The sequence below is a fragment of the Heteronotia binoei genome, chromosome 15 (assembly GCF_032191835.1).
Source record: "Heteronotia binoei isolate CCM8104 ecotype False Entrance Well chromosome 15, APGP_CSIRO_Hbin_v1, whole genome shotgun sequence".
Lineage (NCBI taxonomy): Eukaryota > Metazoa > Chordata > Lepidosauria > Squamata > Gekkonidae > Heteronotia > Heteronotia binoei.
Genome location: NC_083237.1, coordinates 67,164,963 through 67,183,873, shown reverse-complemented (window position 1 = coordinate 67,183,873; position 18,911 = coordinate 67,164,963). Strand labels below are relative to the sequence as shown.

General features: G+C 45.8%; 1 protein-coding gene across 11 annotated transcripts in view; it reads right to left on the bottom strand.

Annotated features, from left to right (window-relative positions):
• TANC2 (tetratricopeptide repeat, ankyrin repeat and coiled-coil containing 2) overlaps positions 1 to 18,911 on the bottom strand; it is a 238,424-nt gene that overhangs the window by 109,381 nt on the left and 110,132 nt on the right. For 10 of the 11 annotated variants that reach the window (XM_060255815.1, XM_060255816.1, XM_060255817.1 and 7 more), the window contains one exon: positions 14,143 to 14,253. The exons of the other annotated variant lie outside the window; for it this stretch is intronic. In XM_060255815.1, coding sequence (XP_060111798.1) covers positions 14,143 to 14,253 — 111 coding nt within the window. The remainder of the gene's footprint in view (positions 1 to 14,142; positions 14,254 to 18,911) is intronic. 11 annotated transcript variants of the gene reach the window in all.

Here is an 18,911-nt window from a genome sequence, read left to right as displayed (position 1 = left end):
TATTCTGGACTTTTTTATTGACAGGAATTCATTGAGACTCTAAGTCCACCTGTGGGTGTCAGGAGGGCCTCTTGCCATGGGCTGAGGCTGCGGGAAGCTGTTCTTGCCTGTAAGCTCCGAGGGTCCCGCTTGGCTGCTATCTCTTTGTTCTCACACACTGTATTATTGTGTATGCAACTCCTCATGTATCTTTCCACCCTGGAGCTAGACACTCAAGGTTGTGTTATCTAGTTCACAGAGACACTACCAGCTTGCTTCAAGAAAATCGGGGGTAGGGATGACACGCCATGGGGCCTCCTTATCTCTCCTTGCTGTTCTCTGGAAATCTGCATTCAGTTGGGTGAATTTTTCCTTTTCAGCTTTGCCTTTCACTTTCCTTCTTTCCTCAGCTATTTGTAAAGCCTCATCAGACAGCTACTTTGCTTTCTTGCATTTCTTTTTCTTTGGGATGGTGCTGATTGCTGCCTTCTGTACAATGTCATGAACCTCCGTCCATAGTTCTTCAGGCACTCTATCAACTCTAGTTCCTTAAACCTATTCTTCCCCTCCACTGTATATTCATAAGGGATGTGATCAAGGTCAAACCTGAATGGCCTAATGGCTTCCCCAGTTTTCTTCAGTTTAAGCCTGAATTTTGCAATGAGTAGCTTATGATCTGAGCCGCAGTCAGCTCCAGGTCTTGTTTATGCTGACTGTAAGGAGCTTCTCCATCTTTGACTGCAGAGTATATAATCAATCTGATTTCTGTGTTGCCCATCAGGTGATGTCCACGTGTAGAGTCGCCTTTTAGGTTGTTGGAAGAGGGTGTTCGCTATGACCAGCTTGTTCTCTTGACAAAACTCTATTAGCCTTTGCCCGGCTTCATTTATTTCTCCAAGGCCAAACTTGACAGTTGTCCCGGTCACCTTTCGACTTCCTACTTTGGCATTCCAGTCCCCTATGATGAGGAGGACATCTTTTTTTGGTGTTAATTCTAGAAGGTGTTGTAGATCTTCATAGAACCAATGGACATACATTTCTTGAAAAAAAAAATCAGACATGTTTTTTGAGGCCTAGATCTAATAAATGCTTTACCTCAATGCTTTTCATCAGATTATGATGCATTTTGGTCTTTTTGGTATTTCTTTTAAATTCCTTTTTGTCTTTTGCCTCTCCTCCTCCCGCTCACAGTGGACAAAGGGAGGAAAGCACGGTGGGGGAGAATGCCCTCTCATGTTTTTGAGCTTCAACAAAACCTCTCTGTGGCAGGCCCGCCCTGCACAGCCCCCATGTGGGACTGAACGGGGACCATGGCAATGAACTATTGCTTTTTAAGTTACACCCCCAAAGTTGCAACTGCAGCTTACAAAACCCAAAAGCAGCTTTAGGAGGGGTGCATAGGTACAGCAAAAGAAAGGGAAAGCATCAATCTCTCCACAGCGTGTTCTGCCTAAGCCCTGCCCCCACCACTTGCGTCAAGAGTCATCATTGCACCTGGGGGTCAGACAAGGAAGACGAGAGCTCTATGGGAGCAGCCGCAAGCAGGCTGGGGGAATACCTAACCTTCCGGTTGCAAGAGCAATTGAGAGACCAAAGTTAAAAGCTCCGTGACCATGGGGGATTTTTTAATGCAGAAAGTGAGAAACCTCGCCCATCAACTACAGGGAATAGCCGCTCAGGCCACTGGGGCACTTCCTGCACAACCAGCAACCCCTCCCCCCATGCACCACCTGATGGAGATGCAGGCGCAGGAGCTAGGCTCAGGGTTTGGTGGTTTACTGGAGGCACCAGCAGGTGAGTCGGAGCCCAGGCCCACCGCCGGGGGACCCAAGGTACAAGAAGCCTGGTTCGACGGGGATCCCACCCAACTCGGGTACTTCCTTGTGCAGATAAGGGGTCACCTGTGGGTCGGGGATGACTACTTCCCCCAGAAGATGCTAAAGTGGTCTACATCAGTTTGTGATTGGATGGGGCTGCAGTAGCTTGGTACGCAACTCTCTATGAAACATGGGCCCCTGAGCTCAGAACCACTAGAGATCTCCTGCAAGCCCTATGAGAGCCGTTCAAAGACCCCTGCAATGGGTACAAGCTATCTACACAGAACAGAAGGCCAGAATTACCATGAATGGAGCATTGACGGATCAAATTGAGATCAAGAAGGGGAAAAGGCAGGGCTGCCCACTGTCACCCTTACTTTTTATTTTGATGTTGGAATATTTAAATGAACAAATGTGGTCTGATAAAGAAATAAAAGGAATTAAAATAAGAGGAGAATCCTATAAACTTCAAGCGTTTGCCGATTATCTGGTTTTTATATTGGAAGATCCATTAACATCGATAAAAAGACTGAAGGGGAAATTGGAGGCATTTGGAGCAGTTGCAGGTTTTAAAGTGAATTATAAGAAAACTAAATTCTTAGTGAAAAAATACAACGCAAATTCAGATTAAAGAATTAGAAGAAATATTGGGTTATGGATCTGAGAAGAAAATTAAATATTTGGGAATATACATAACAACCAGAGCTAAAACATTGAAAGCAGACAACTATGACAGATTGTTAAAAGAAATTAAGAATGACTTGGGAGATATGGCAAAACCTTTAAATTTCATTAATGGGAAGAATTGCAATGGTCAAAATGAATATACAACCAAGAATATTGTTTTTATTTCAAATGATACCTGTTCCCCTGTCCAAAATATTTTTTCAACAATCAAACAAAATCTTTTCTATATTTATATGGCAGAACAAGAAACCCAGAATTAAAACTAAAAGCGCTGCAGGAAGCCAAGCAACAAGGTGGTTTTGCTTTACCGGATTGGCAGACTTATTATAAAGCATGTACACTATTGTGGGCAAAAGAATGGATTACTTAAAGAATAGAAGGTTGTTAATTTTGGAACGTTTTGACTTAACAAGTGGCTTGCACTCATATCTTTGGTATCAAAATGTGCTGGTGAAGAATGTATTTAATATACACAAAATTAGAAGATCAATATACTTAACTTGGAAGTGGATAAAATATCAAATATATAAGTATATTCCGAAATGGATATCACCTTTAGAAGCACTGAGTCAACCAAAGCTATTAAGTCATGAAGAAATTCTTACATATGAGAAATTATTGGATGAATCATAGAATTATAGAGTTGGAAGGAACCTCCGGGGTCATCTAGTCCAACCCCTCCACAGTGCAGGGAACCCACAAATACCTACCCCAAATTCACAGGATCTTCATCAGATGGCCATTTAGCCTCTGTTTAAAAACCTCCAAGAAAAGAGAGCCCACCACCTCCCGAGGAAGCCTGTTCCACTGAGGAATCACTCTAACGGTCAGGAAGTTCTTCCTAACGTTGAGCTGGAAACTCTTTTGATTTAATTTCAACCCACTGGTTCTGGTCCTACCTTCTGGGGCTACAGAAAACAATTTCACACCATCCTCTAGATGACAGCCCTTCAAGTACTTGAAGATGGTGATCATATCACCTCTCAGCCACCTCTCTCCAGGCTAAACATCCCCAGCTCCTTCAACCTTTCCTCATAGGACTTAGTCTCCAGTCCCCTCACCATCTTCGTCACCCTCCTCTGGACCCATCCCAGCTTGTCTATATCCTTCTTAAAATGTGGTGCCCAAAACTTAACACAATACTTCAGGTGAGGTCTTACCAAAGCAAAGCAATAGTATCACATCACGTGATCTGGACACTATACTTCTGTTGATATAGCCCAAAATTGCATTTGCCTTTTTGGCCATCGCATCACACTGTTGACTCATGTTCAGCGTATGATCCACTAAGACCCCTAGATCCTTTTCGCACATACTACTGCTAAGACAAGTCTCCCCCATCCTATAACTATGCATGGGATTTTTCCTACCTAAATGCAGAACTTTACATTTCTCCCTGGTAAAATTCATTTTATTGGTTTTAGCCCAGTTTTCCAGCCTGTCAAGGTCATCCTGTATTGTTTCTGTCTTCTACTGTATTTGCAACCCCTCCCAATTTAGTATCATAGGCAAATTTAATAAGTATTCCCTCTATTCCTTCATCCAAATCATTGATAAAAATGTTGAACAAAACAGGTTCTGGGACAGATCCTTGAGGCACTCCACTTGTCACTCCTCTCCAACCCTGATTTTCCTATATTTTCCAGTAGAATCTTCCCTTTCCCCTTTCCTATATTTGAAATTCAGTAAAACTTTTAATTTGAAAGAAGACCCCCTCCAAGATACAGAGGCCATTACCATGCTCCAAGAACTCAAACAGGGGCAGAAATCAGTGTGTGAGTACACCATCAGGTTCCGAATGCATGCAAGCAAGGTATACAGATGGGACCAACAGATGAAGATTGAGCAATATAGAAAGGGACTCAACTCATCCTTGTTTATCCAAGCTGTGGCCACTGACAACCCCCTGACTCTTGTGGGGTGGATCCAGCTCACCTGCAAGATCAAAACCTGACAGTGCATGGTGATCTTGCAATGGAGGCTGCAGGATGGTGGGACGCCCAAGGGGATGAAGAGCGAGAGCAAGGGGGGCCCAAGAAGATAATCTCCCAAGGAGAGAAGGAATACTGGATCAAGAATCACCTCTGTTTTAAGCACAGGGGGGAGAATCATGTAGCGAGTGACTGCCCAAGCACCACTCAAAGTGGGACCCCCTCAGCCCCGAAGAAGGGGGAAGTGAAGAAGAATGGCTCGACTCCCAAACCAGAGAAGTGGAGCAGCGCTCTCTTGCAGTTCCTGGGACAACGGGGGGACACCTTTGGAAGATGAGGGCATTGAGGACCAGCTGGCGGAAAACTCCAACAACCTGCTGTGAAGGGCGTAACTAGCAGGTTGCAACTAAGGGTGAGAGTCTCTGGAACTTTGTATTTTATGCCAATCACCTAGTAAACCCCCTAGCTAAAAGATTCATACAAGTGAGGGCATTACTGGACTCTGGGTGCTCCTGAGATTTACTTTCCACAGGCCTAGCATATGTCTTGGGATTAAAGCAAGAAGTGCTGCCCACCCCATTACTATTTGAGCAAATGGATGGGGAACCCATAAAAGGAGACTGGTGCACACACAAGACTGTTCCCTGCGCCATGGGGTGATGGGAGCACATTGGTAAGAGAGACAATTCATTATTGCCCCGTCAGCCTGCTTCCAAACAATTCTAGGAATCCAGTGGCTGGCCAATTGTGACTATAGTTCACTGGCGTTGCCGCACCATTTACTTTAATTGTCAAGCATGATATTTCTGACTATTGAATTAGTATGTATTCTGTGCTCATACCTCCCCCCTCCCTTCCCTCTTTCCCTCTTTTCTGAATAAAGACTTCTCTTCAAAGTTCCCCCTACCTGTTAACTCTCAAGGATGCAGGAAACGCAAATCATCTTACTATTGTAAAGCAAAATGCCTTTCCCCCAAGTTAGCAAAAATGAATAATCAAATAACAGACAGGTGCTGGAAATGTAAAAAACATGAAGGTTCTTTCTACCGTATGTGGTGGACTTGTGAAAAAGCGAAACAATTTTGACAAATGATTCAACAAGAGACCTCGAAAATGTTGGGTTATAACATTAAGAGAGCACCAGATATCTTTCTGATGGGATTAGAAATGGAAAGTTTTCCGAAACAAGATAGGACATTGTTGTGGTACTTGCTTTCAGCTGCAAGGACACTATATGCGCAAATGTGGAAGCAAGATAAAATACCAGAGAAATGGGACTGGATCTTAAAAGTGTTACACTGGAGTGAAATGGATAAACTTACTAGAATCTTAAAAGACTGTAATTCAGAAAAATTTAAGGATGAACTGTCCCTCTCCCAAAACCCTTCCTCAGGGCAATTTGACAAGGTCCTGTTTCCTTCTGTTCCCCTTCAGCCTCATAGCAGCACTCAGAGTCTGCATGCTGAAAACTTGTTCCCTGCTCTCCAATAAACTGTAGGAGGATGGAGCCAAGTTCTCCTGGAAGGTATCCTAACATAATCCTATGGAACTGCATTGCTGATCTTGATGATTCCCAGGGGGCAGCTGGATCTGCCTCTGAGACCTCCAGCCTTGTGATTTCCTCCATTCTCCTTTGCGGAGGATTAGCAACACTCAAGGACTCCCAGGGGGACGGCGGCAGCTCCCAGCCACAGAGCAGGAGCCAACCATAGGCCATTAGTTTTTGCTGTAATTCACTAGCACCTGAATTGAGGCAAGTCTCCCTTTGCAAGTTTTTTGCCATGAAAATGAGGCTCCTGATTTTGCCACTGACATCCACTTTTAAATGGGAAACTGTATATGGCCACACACTATCAAGGCGGTTCACACTGGCAACTGTATAGAGGAATATAATTATCAGGCAATCCCTGTGCATATGAGAGGACTCAGAAGTCAAAAAACAAGGCTGGAAAATTTCAGAAGAGCCGAAAATAGATCCTCCTCCCCAACTCATCAGAGAGAAGTCTCCTTCTGCCTGCCTTGGGCACAGCCTACATGAGGTTGCCAGGCAACTCGCTGGAGTTCAGAAGAAGCCGAGCAGGGAGATGTGGCAAGATAAAGGTTCAATTGGATGCTCCCATCTGCAGTGGCCTGCCTGAGCCACAAGATGCTGAAGGAGTGAAGCAAGGAACACACAGGGTTAAACCAGAGAGCTAAAACGCTGTTTCTAACAAGGGCAGCCTCAACAGATTACAGCAGTGGCCAGAGTCAGAAAGCTGGGGAACAGAAAGCAGTGGTGAAATTAAGAGGGAAGGCACTGATGTGCAAATGTAGAGCCTTCGATGGCACATCTTGCCTGTCACGTGTTATATCCCCCAGTCATCTAGGCAACCTTAAAAACTGTGCTACACTTGCAGGAAATGCTGGAACGCAGGGGAGCACGTGACCCTCCTCTCCCCAGAAGGGCACAGTCAACAGCTGCAGCACCTGTCAAAGCTCCTCCTCCAACCCAGCAGCACTCCCACACAAAGGCAGGCAGGCATTCCGAGAGGGCGCTGCAAAGAGCGGGGTGGTGCACATTTCTCAGTTCCCTCAAGCTGGCCATTCAGCTTTTTTTAAAAAAAGGAAGACAAATAAATTCCTAAAAAGCTTTTGGTGCACCTTGGAGCCTGTTTGTATCCAATGCCAAGCAGTCAGATTAAGTTTGAAACACATCTCAAAACCCATTTTAGGACCCTGATGAACGGGAGGCCTTTCGATCATGCCCAGACCCCCCCCCCCTCTCTCTCTCACACACACACAGAGACACACACCACTGGGAGGGGTTGTACTCAACATCCAGCCTGACTTCTTGCTAACTCAGAAATTTGTTCATAATTTTGTGATACCTTAGTAGGCTGTAATTAAAAAATATTCCACATTTTAAAAAAATTGTGGCCCAACATCTTCAATATTTTTCTTTAAAAGTCAAACATATTTATTAATTTAAAACTTGTCTTCCCCACGTGAACAGCAAAATGCCTTGTGGCAGCTTCTGCACTGTCAGCCTGGTGTAGCCATCAGAGATCGGGTTCCTTCAAGGGATGTTATGAATCCTTCTCCTTCCCAGCTGCCAGCACAAGCCCTTCTATCAAGGAAGCATTCTGCACCTCCTGGGTGGAGCTGGATCACATCTGAAGGCTGCAGCAACTGAAAATGTGCTGTATAAAGGCAATGAGACTGATAACACTTTAGAACTGTTCTGCACACACAGTGGCTTCTCTATTGTAGCAGATATGAGCAACTATATCTGCATAATGCCTACCAAACTCCTCGTAGCAAATGCACCAATTCACACCGCATGGAGGGCCGCTAGGGACACCTCAGCTAGAAGGCTGGTGCAGCTGCAGCAGTGGCAGTGAGACACTGAACTGAAACCACGGCCACAGAGCAGGCACAAACTTGTGGCACAATTAGGTGTTCAGTCACAGGCTGCTCTCAAGTATATGCTAGGTAATACATGCTAGGTAACATTAACTCCCAGGTAAGTAAAGAGACAAAAACCTCAGGGAATATAAAACATGGATTCTGATGTCTCTACACTAATGTGCAGAGTATAGGAAACAAGCACGAGAAACTGGAAGTTCTAATACAGGAAGTGGACTATGACCTAATAGGCATTACTGAAAATTGGTGGGATGACCAATTTCAGGACTGAGAAATAAAATTGTGGTTTGGCTCCTATTAGTGTTAGGTGGATCTGTAACTGGTTAACAGATCACACCCAAAGAGTGAATTTTGGGGGAGGTGTTTCTGAGTTTCCTGCATTGTGCAGGGGGTTGGACTAGATGACCCAAGAGGTCCCTTCCAACTCTATGATTCTATGAGTACTTGTGAATGGCTCCTCATCTTCTTGGAGAGGAGTGACAAGTGGAGTGCCTCAAGGATCTGTCTTGGGACCTGTTTTGTTCAACATCTTTATCAATGATTTGGATGAAGGAATAGAGGGAATGCTTATTAAGTTTGCCAATGATACTAAATTGGGAGGGGTTGCAAATACAGTAGAAGACAGAAACAGGATACAGGATGATCCTGAAAGGTTTATTTATTTATTTATTTATTTATTTATTGCACTTGCATCCCGCCCTCCCCAAACGGGCTCAGGAAAACTGGGCTAAAACAAATAAAATGAATTTTAATGGGGATAAATGTAAAATTCTGCTTTTAAGTAGGAAAGTCAAATGCATCATTATAGGATGGGGGAGACTTGGCAGTAGTATGTGCAAAAAGGATCTAGGGGGGTTAGCGGACCATAGTAGACTGTTTTAATCATTGTTTTGTTATTGCCGAATGTGTATTTTTAATACCTATTAATTTTATTGTTTCTGGGATTTTATGTTGTAAACCGCCCTGAGCCTGCTTTGGCGGGGAGGACGGGGTATAAATCAAATCAAATAAATAAATACACTGAACATGAATCAGTAATGTGATGTGGTGGCCAAAAAGGTAAGTTCAATTTGGGGCTGTATCAACAGAAGTCTAGTGTCCAGATCATGTGATGGTATTGCTTTACTCTGCTCTGGTACCTTTAATCTTGGTTCAGCCCTGTCCCAAACTGACATTCCACACTGAAATCATGAAACCACAGAAAACAACTATGAGTTTATGATTCTATTATTCTAGTGTAGAAAATCAGTTTGGGGACATGGCTGAAACAGTTTGGGGCGCCACCATTTAGGAAGAATATAGACAAGCTGGAACATGTCCAGAGAAGGGCAATGGAGATTGTGGAGAAATGCCATTTTAGTCTACGGTTATCTAGGAGTTCGTGGGAAGAGGTCATCAGACTAGAGTCAGGCTTTGGCCTAGTCTCTTCCTCCTCCCCCCTCTCCTCCGGTCAGGAAGCAGCGGTTCTGGGGAGGCCTCCTGGAGAGACAGGAAGTCTTTCAGGTTGGTCTTCCAGAGGGCTGCAGGAGGGAGAACCCATTCCTGGGAGAGAACTGGGTTTGATATATAGATTTTGGGTGGGAAAGTGGAGAGTTTGATTTGAGTCTTGGAGACTGGTGAGTTCTGAAGGTATGGTCATCCAGTGAGGGCAAGTTGTACAATAGGGAAAGAAGAAGCGTTTTTCCCTAGTTTGGTTTATTTCTTCTGTTCACTATTTTAAAATGCCTGTATATAGTGGTGAATTTTAAATAAATGTTTTGTCTTTTTAAAAGGTAGTCCCTCTGCACCACATAGTTTCCCCAACCACCTTAGACCACGCTGCTGCAAGAGAAGGGAGAAGGCATGCAGTTGGCAAGGGTGCCAATCCTCCAGGAGTCTCCTAAAGAAGGACTTGGTCTCTGTGATAACCAGGTGCTTGGTTGGCAGAGGACTTTGAGGCCAGGCCTCAGAACTGGCAAGGGGGATTGGGAGTCCTGTTCCTCTCAGTCAGGCACCCCTAAATTGAGCAGGTGGTGGCAGCGTGCCCTAGTGGCGGGAAGAAGATAAGCTCCCTTCAGGAGTTGGCAACTCAAAAGGGAGTTGACGGGACTGGGTCTGAAAGCAGAATCAGGCTGGTTCTGTCACAGAGATCATGACGGGTTTGGAGACCAAGACCTATGAGGAAAGGTTGAAGGAGCTGAGTATGTTTAGCCTGGAGAGGAGGTGGCTGAGAGGTGGTATGATCACTATCTTCAAGTGCTTGAAGGGCTGTCATATAGGGGATGGTGCAGAATTGTTTTCTGTTGCTCCACAAGGTCAGGCCAGAACCAACAGGTTGAAATGAAATCAAAAGCATTTTTGGCTCAACATTAGGAAGAAATTCCTGACCGTTAGAGCGGTTCCTCAATGGAACAGGCTTCCTTGGGATGTGGTGGGCTCTCTTTCCTTGGAGGTTTTTAAACAGAGGCTACATGGCCATCTGACAGCAATGCCGATTCTGTAAACTTAGGCAGATTGGGAGAACAGGCAGGGTCACATCAGTGCTTGTGGCCCTTTCTTATGCACCCAGGGAAATGCCGCTCACCACTTTGGGGTCAGGTAGCAATTATTCTCCAGGTCCCTTTTTCCGGGATCCTTTGGGCATTTTCGCCATCTTCTGGGTGTGGAGAAGGTGTCACTGGGTGTGGGGGGCAGGGGGAAGTGCGTGTGAATTTTCTGCACTGTGCAGGGAGTTGGATTAGATGACCCTGGAGGTCCCTTACAACTCGGATTCTATCGTCCAGTATGCGCAAATCAATTCACTCCAGGACCTGTGCTTTCCTGGCCAGCAGCATCTCCAGCTTGTCTGGATTCCGCTTGAGCCCTAACTAACACAACTAGCGGGTGGCCCAAAGCAAAAACCGCATTTACATTCAAAGAACTATAGAGATTGATATCATTAGCATACCGATGAGAACTAACAAGAAAGCTCCGAATTATTTCATTCAAAAAGCTATCATATAAATCAGGTCAAGCATACAAATTTAACATCGGCAAGATAATCAACTGCTGGATAGCGGCCTTGCCACCTTGGACTTGCCTAGGAACCATCTAGAGGACAAGTATTCTAAGTGAACGACGCAGACAGTGTTGAACCAAGTCTGAGTCCAGCGACACCTTATAAGCTTCTGCCCAAAATTAAACCCTGTTGGTCTTCAAGGTGCCCCTGGACTCCAACTTCGTTCTGTTGTTTCAGACCAGCTGGGCCAACCGCCTGAATCGAATCAGTTGGGGACAACAGCCAGGTCGTGCAAACAGAAAGTCAAATACAGCCATATCTGTTGGCTGAAGCAGAAACATCTAAGAAATTAGAGGGTTAGTCAAAAAAAGAAACTAAAGAAAGTATCAAATCTCTTCAGGATTCATGCAGAATATTTACTAATCGCTAAGACTGCCCTAGATTATCATAGATACCATCAAAAAGCTACAAGGAAATGAGCACAGTTAAACCAGCAAAATCAAAGCAGCTTTCAAAGAGCAGAAATCTTGCCCAAAAACAGGAAACGAGGAGCATGGACTACTAATGGACATGCAGTCTGTCCAAAGTATTTTCTATGCCTTATAACGAGTGTTCCCTCTAAGCTGAGTTAGTGTGAGCTGGCTCACACATTTTTGTCTTAGCTCAAGAAAGATGGCCCCAGTCTGGGGCCCCCAAAGCAAACTAATGTATGCAGTAGCTGACATAGGGGTTAGGGGGTCGGCCCTACAGTGGCTTTCCTCCTTCCTCAAGGGACGGGGACAAAGGATGGCAATTGGGGGTGAGCTGTCCCAGCAGCGCACACTAGATTGTGAGGTGCCACAGGGAGCAGTTCTCTCCCCGATGTTATTTAACATCTACATGCGCCCCCTTGCCCAGATTGCCCGGAGGTATGGGCTTGGGTGCCATCAATATGCAGACGACACCCAGCTCTATCTGCTAATGGACGACCGGCCTGACTGCGTCCCAGGGAATCTCGACCTGGCATTGCAGGCTGTGGCAGGTTGGCTTAGGCTGAGTGGGTTGAAGCTGAACCCGACGAAGACAGAGGTCCTTTGCATGGGTCGCGGCGCTCTGGGAGGAGAAATTCCTCTCCCGGTCTTTGACGGTGTGCCGCTGAAAGCGGCGCACCAAGTCAGGAGCTTGGGAGTTCTACTGGAGCCTTCATTATCAATGGAGGCCCAGATAGCAGCCACTGCCAAGTCGGCGTTTTTTCATCTGAAGCGGGCAAGGCAGTTGGCCCCCTTCCTAGAGCGTCGGCACCTAGCAACAGTGATCCATGCAATGGTCACCTCAAGGTTGGATTACTGTAATGCCCTCTACATGGGGCTGCCTCTGTGCCGAACCCGGAAGCTGCAGCTGGTGCAGAACGCGGCGGCTAGGCTGTTATTAGGGCTCCCGAAATGGGAGCACATACAGCCGGGGCTATGCGGACTGCACTGGCTGCCAGTTGTATACCGGGTTCGCTACAAAGTGCTGGTTATTACCTTTAAAGCCCTATATGGCCGAGGACCTGCCTACCTGAAGGACCGTCTCTCCCCATATGAACCCCAGAGAGCACTGAGGTCAGTGGGGAAGAACCAACTGACTATCCCCGGGCCGAAGGAGGCAAAATTAAAGAATACTCGTACACGGGCCTTCTCCATTGCAGCTCCACACCTATGGAACCAGCTCCTGGAAGAAGTGCAGGCTCTGCGGAGCCTTGAACAGTTCCGCAGGGCCTGCAAGACCTTCCTCTATAGGATGGCCTTTACCTGGCTGAATGATTGATGGACTCGCCTTAAGTGATCCCGCCATCATACATACTTGCATCTAATAGAATAGCACCAGAAATGTTAATTTTAAATTGGAATGTTTTTAAGTTGAATGTTGATTTTAAAATTTGTTGTATAACTCATTGTACAGACTGATTATGTTGTTAGCCGCCATGGGCCTGCTTCGGCGGGGAGGGCGGGATATAAATAAAATGTTATTATTATAAATGTTATTATAGCTCACAACTTTGATGCCAGTAGCACACAAAGTAGGATTTTTGCTCATAAGACTCCACTGCTTAGAGGGAGGATTGCTTATAACCTACCTTGAGTCTCAGAGAGGAAGGTGAGCTAGAAATGGGGTCAAGGAAATAAGGACTGCTGGGTACTCTGTACAGGATGGGCAACTCCCTTGTAGCACTCACTGCCACAGGAGGTTGTGACGGGCACAGGCTCAGATCTCTTTAAAAGGAGATTAGAGGAAAACCTCATGAAAGGCCGGTGGCCGTGGGGGCTAAGCGTGACCTCCATATCCAGAGGCTTTTCAACATCAGTTGCTGGAAGGGCATCTGGTCAGCCAGTGAGGCGAATAGGATGGGCCACTGTTCCAAGCACAGACCATCTTACCAGCCTCCTCACTCGGACTGCCAGCTCTGGACTGGGAAATAGCTGGAGATTTTGGGGGTGGAGTCTGAGGAGGGAGTGCTTTGGGGAGGGGAGGGACTTCAGTGGGGTATAATGCCACAGAGTCCACCTTGCAAAGTAGCTATTTGCTCCAGGTGAACTGATCTCTGTCACCTGGAGATCTGTTGTAATAGTGGGAGATATCCATCCACCATCTGGAGCTTGCATACAAAGAAAGATTGTATGGGAAATACAACAAGGCAAAAATCTGTGAATATAGGTAACTAATACACTATAATGATATAATGATATTCAAAGCTTATAATTACGACATGTATTACGACAAACTTATCAATGGCACAGATAATATAAAGCCCATATAATTAAAGTTCAAAGTTGTCCAAATCAGTTTAAGTCCTTATCCTATTCAAATCCAACAAAGACAAACAACCTTTCAGATGCATAGGTAGGAAAGTGTTTGTGCCGATCCTGTGAAGTTCCAATAAAGTGCTTGCAATAACGTGCTTCAAATCATATAATCTCATTCACTTCTTCATATTTTCTCAGAAATGGCTATTCATAGGTGGATTGGACATGTTCAAGCCTCAAACGAACACCGTCGACTTGTGGGGTGGTTTCCATATAACTCTTCTTCAGGGAGGCATGATCTCCACCCACACCATTCCAAAGTGGAAAGTTGCTCCAGAAGTCTGGTGCTTGAAACTCTGATGTCCACTTTGGAATGATATGGACAGAATTTTCCCCTGGCATCTAAGCCAGAAACAAAGGGAGACAGCCCAGAACGTCACCTGGAACTGACATCATATTCTCTCCAAACTCCCCTCCCCCCCCCCCCCCCCCCCCCCCCGAGGCAGTGCTGAGAACTCTAGAAGGCTGTGAGATGGTGCTGTGTCCCTGGGAATGCAGAGGGCCTCTGCAGGCAGGCTTACCCGGGCAGAAGGTATCCAGGTCCAGTTTGGGTGCAGAAGAGAGGATGGGTGAGCCAAGCTCTGATTCTGGGATCCGTGGGCTCTCAACAAATTTTGCCTTCCTCAGTGGAGCTTTAGGGGGGAGGAAGGGAGAGAGAGGGGGGGCATGAGTAAGAGAACAGCAACAACACATGAACAAAGCAGGAATCAAGTTGCACCTTTAAGACAACCAGTTTTTATTCAGAACGGAAGCTTTCGTGCGCTCTCTTAACCACATTTCATCAGACGAGGGATCAGATATTGTGAGCTGAAATACAAGCGGTCTAGCAAACTAACTGGTCACGTGGTCACATAAAACAGTGTGGGGCTAGGCCATTTGGTCCGGATAGCCATAAAAGGTAATAAAATTCTCTGCCAAATGGTGTTTTTGCAAATCTAGGTGAATCACAAAAGGACATGTATATCCAACTTGTAGTCCACCCAATCAACAGAAATCTATACAGCAACAACACATGTAAGTTTTCCACTAAACAGCAATCTGGATGACACCCAGATCATGATCCTTCCAGCTTTTTTTCCAAAATGCCAAAAAATAATACTCAGCATTCTACAAGAAAGATAGAGCACTTGAGAAAAATGCACATTCTTACTAACACAACTCCATCAAAATGTTTTCCCAGTGTATTCTGCAAAAATTCTGAAAGAGAAAAATGTACTCAGTGAAAGAATTTTTCTCCAGGCCAGTTTGAACAAGGATCCTGGAGATTTATTTGTTTGTTTGCCATCTTCTGAGAATGGGCTCCATGCCCAGATGGCAAAAGACCCCTCCAGGATCCTTGTTCAAACTGGTCACTGGGTGTGTGGGGGGAGGTACTTGTGAGTTTCCTGCATTGTGCAGGAGGTTGGACTAGATGACCCTGGAGATGCCTTCTAAATCTATGAAAGTAAAAACACAAAAGCTTTGGCCACAGAGCCATATTTGCACATGCAAATATTGTAAGAATGACTGAGGCACATTGCTTGTATCCTGCGCACTAATGATGATGATGATACTGGATTTATATCTCGCCCTCCACTCCAAATCTCAGAGTCTCAGAGCGGCTCACAATCTCCTTTCCCTTCCTCCCCCACAACAGACACCCTGTGAGGTGGGTGGGGCTGAGAGGGCTCTCACAGCAGCTGCCCTTTCAAGGACAACCTCTGCCAGAGCTATGGCTGACCCAAGGCCATTCCAGCAGGTGCAAGTGGAGGAGTGGGGAATCAAACCCGGTTCTCCCAGATAAGAGTCTGCACACTTAACCACTACAACAAACTGGCTCTCATGAACACACATTTGGCACTTATATGATCTTGGGCCTCTCCTTGACATAGCCGGGAGTCCCCAAGGAATAGGCCACATGAATTTGTACATTGTAGCTCAAGTTTCTAAACGGAATTGTATCACAGATTGGAAATTTGGGGGCCAACTAAGTGGGGATAAATGGGGAAGAGTAAAATAATTATTTAGGTCTTTAAAGTTGCTGCTTTAAACGTTTATTTATTTAAAACATTTCTACATAGTTTTTCCACCCAAATCAGAGTAGAGTCCCCTTGTCAATCAATGGAGACAAATCAAGTACTAATTCCCCAATTAAAGATTAAATATTAATTACTCCCCACTTCATGAATTAATAACTGAAGATAAAACACTGCTGGATGCTCCATTGTACTCTATGGAGTATATTATACAGTTCTCATGGGGTATAATGAAGAATTGATACAGGGGTCTCTGGGGCTCAGGGGTTGTTTTTTTGAGGTAGAGGCACCAACTTTTCAGCATAGCTGCTGGTGCCTCTCCTAAAAAAAACACTTCCTCAACCTCCCAAAAGATTGGTCCAGGAGATCCAATTCTATGAACCCCAAAAGAAGCTGCCCCCATTCTCCATTATTTTCAATACAAGGAAAGCATTTAAAAGGACCGTGGTACCTTTAAATGCGGTGGCAGCTCCCCCAGAACTGGCTTCGGAGTCCCCTCTCCTGGAGCCTCTTGGTAAATCCCCCGCCCACTTATTGGATCACCTGACAACCCTATCTCTTGGTACACAGAAGAACTCAAAGAAATACAACTCAACACGAAAGTTGTGTAATTAGAGAGTCTGTGTGGTGGCCAGAAAGGAACTGGCCGGATCCTGCCCAGGGCGTGGTGGAGCCCCTATGCATGGCAATTTATTTATTACCTTAGATTTTTATCCCGCCCTCTCCGCAAGCGGACTCAGGGTGACTAACAGTCAGTTCAAATATACAATTACAGTTCAAATATACAATTACAATTCAAAACCAATAAAATACAATTACATTTAAAACATTTTGTGGTGCTGTTGCGAAGGGTGCAAAAATCCTTTCCAAATCAGAACCAGCACAGGTGCACTATAAACCACGAAGAAGATAACTTGCAGACCCAGGCAGCAGTCAGATTCTCCTAGAGAATCTTTGCAGTGGAAAGTCAACTGAGATGAGGAGCATAACAGTGCTATCTGCCCAGCAGTGGCACACACAAGGGACCTGTGTTCAAATATGAGAATCTCTCTTAATTACAAACCGGTGTGTCTGTGTGTGCTTTTTGCAAGGACCACAGCAAGAGTGCATTCATTGCATTGTTTCTGTGCTGCGGTCCTTGCAGAAAGCACCCCCCTAGGTTTGTAATTCAGAGAAATTCTCAGATTTGAACTAAGGTCCTGTGTGCAGAACTGGCACTGCTATGTGGCACTTCTTCTGCTGGGCATGTAGCACTGTTCTGCTTCTTGCAAATACGCATCCTCACCACAGTTGACTTTCCACTGCAGAGATTCTCTAGGAGAAACTGACTGCTGCCTGGGTTTGCAAGCTTTCCCCCATCATAGGAGACAATGGGGAATGGGGGCACCCTCTTTCGGTGCCCCTAGAATTGGACTCCCTGGTTCAATCTTTTTTGGAACTTGAGGGTTCTGTGGGGAAGAGGCTCCTGCAGCTGTCCTGCAAATTTGGAATTCTAGCAGGACACGGTCACTTCCCCCTAAGGTCCCCACCATCTTAACCCCATCTCTTGCCTATTGGTCAATATCAAGTGGAGTAGGGTCAAGCCGTTCATTGCTTCTTCCACCATTTGATGAAGGAAGTTGTCAGCCAGACAGATCATTAATGTGCATGACTGTGGATGCTTTGCAGAGTGTCTCCCAGCACGCATGAGGGAAGCTGAAGTCACCCATGTTGCTAGGATACCCTGTCAAGCAGTTCAGGGAGGGCAGTGCCCACCTCCCCTTCCTGGTCAGGAGGCCTGTAGCAGATTCCAACCACAATCCTGTTTGTCCTTCCTTCCCTTATCCTCACCCAGACACTTTTCACCGGACTGCTGCCATCCTCCTTCAGTATTTCCTGACAGGCAAACCCTCTCCTCACATACAACACCACTTCACCTCCTCTTTGACCCTTTCTGTTTTTCTAGAACAACTCATATCCATCCATGACTACATTCCGGTAGTAGTACTAGTAAGGGGCCAAGAGTTAAAAAAAAATCAATAGTTACAAAGTGCATGCATTTATTACAAAAACATATGAAAACCTTGTAAGAGCTCAACTAATAATAAAAATATCAAAGTGACAAATGCACAAAACCATATATGATTTGACACGTTTTGGCCTTTAGAGGCCTTCTTCAGAGTTCAAATAGTAAAAATTACAACATACAAGAAAATCCCTGTTATACTTGTAAGACAATAAACAATTAATATAGGACCCAAAATGTTCCAATCTGCAAATGAATGACATACAATTTTTATTGTTGTCAGGGGTGGCCTGAGGGCAAATGGCGCCCTAGGCAAACTACCAGGCCCCCCCCTCCACAACGCCTTCCCCTCCATGGGGCCGCCACACCCCACTTCCCCCCCCCCCCGGCTTCCCCCACTCCCCCGCAGCTGCACCTCCTCCTTCCTCCCTTCCCTCCCTGGTCAATTTCAGTGCCAGGGAACCCGTGCTCGAGTGCCGCACTCCCCAGCGGGCCATCTAAAGCTGCCCCGCCCACCCCCTGCCGAACACCTGATAAAGACTCAAACACTCACTCAAAGTCAGTGGAAAGGAAAGGGCGTGCGCCGCCACCGCCTCCCACTTCCTGGAGGGGAAGGAAGTGGGAGGAGGAAGCAGCGGCGCGCGCTCTTTCCTTTCCACTGCAGCCGGCAGGCCCCACAGCACTGACTTTGAGTGAGTGTTTCAGTCTTTATCAGGTGTTCGGCGGTGGGGAGGCAACGTTAGATGGCCCAGCGGGGAGAGTGGCGCTCAAGCACCGGTTCCCCAGGACTGAAATTGACCAGGGAGGGAGGAGGCAAACTAGGTGTTTGCCGAGGAGGGGGGAGCCCATTTCGTCACCCCCTATCTCTTGGTGCTCTAGGCAACAGCCTAGTTTGCCTAGTGGCAGGGCTGACCCTTATTGTTGTTGTTGTGAGGCCACAAATGTATCTGGCCTTATGTCAGCAGCAATTACATACGCTGGTAATAATAATATTGTCAATATATACTTTCCATTTTAGGTGCTAGGAGTACAAGCAAAATCTCCTTATCAAGGCCAGTGAAACATCAGTATGTATCAGTGATATATGAGGCTTCATTTGCGCCCCTATATATCTTTGTAATAAACACGTGTACTTTTGTTTATAACTATGTTTTTAACATTTGGCCCCATACACCAACTTCCTTTGGAGGTTTTTCATCTAGTCCAACATCCTGCACAATACAGGGAATCCACAAGTACAGACACACCCAGTGGAGACCCCCTGCTCCAA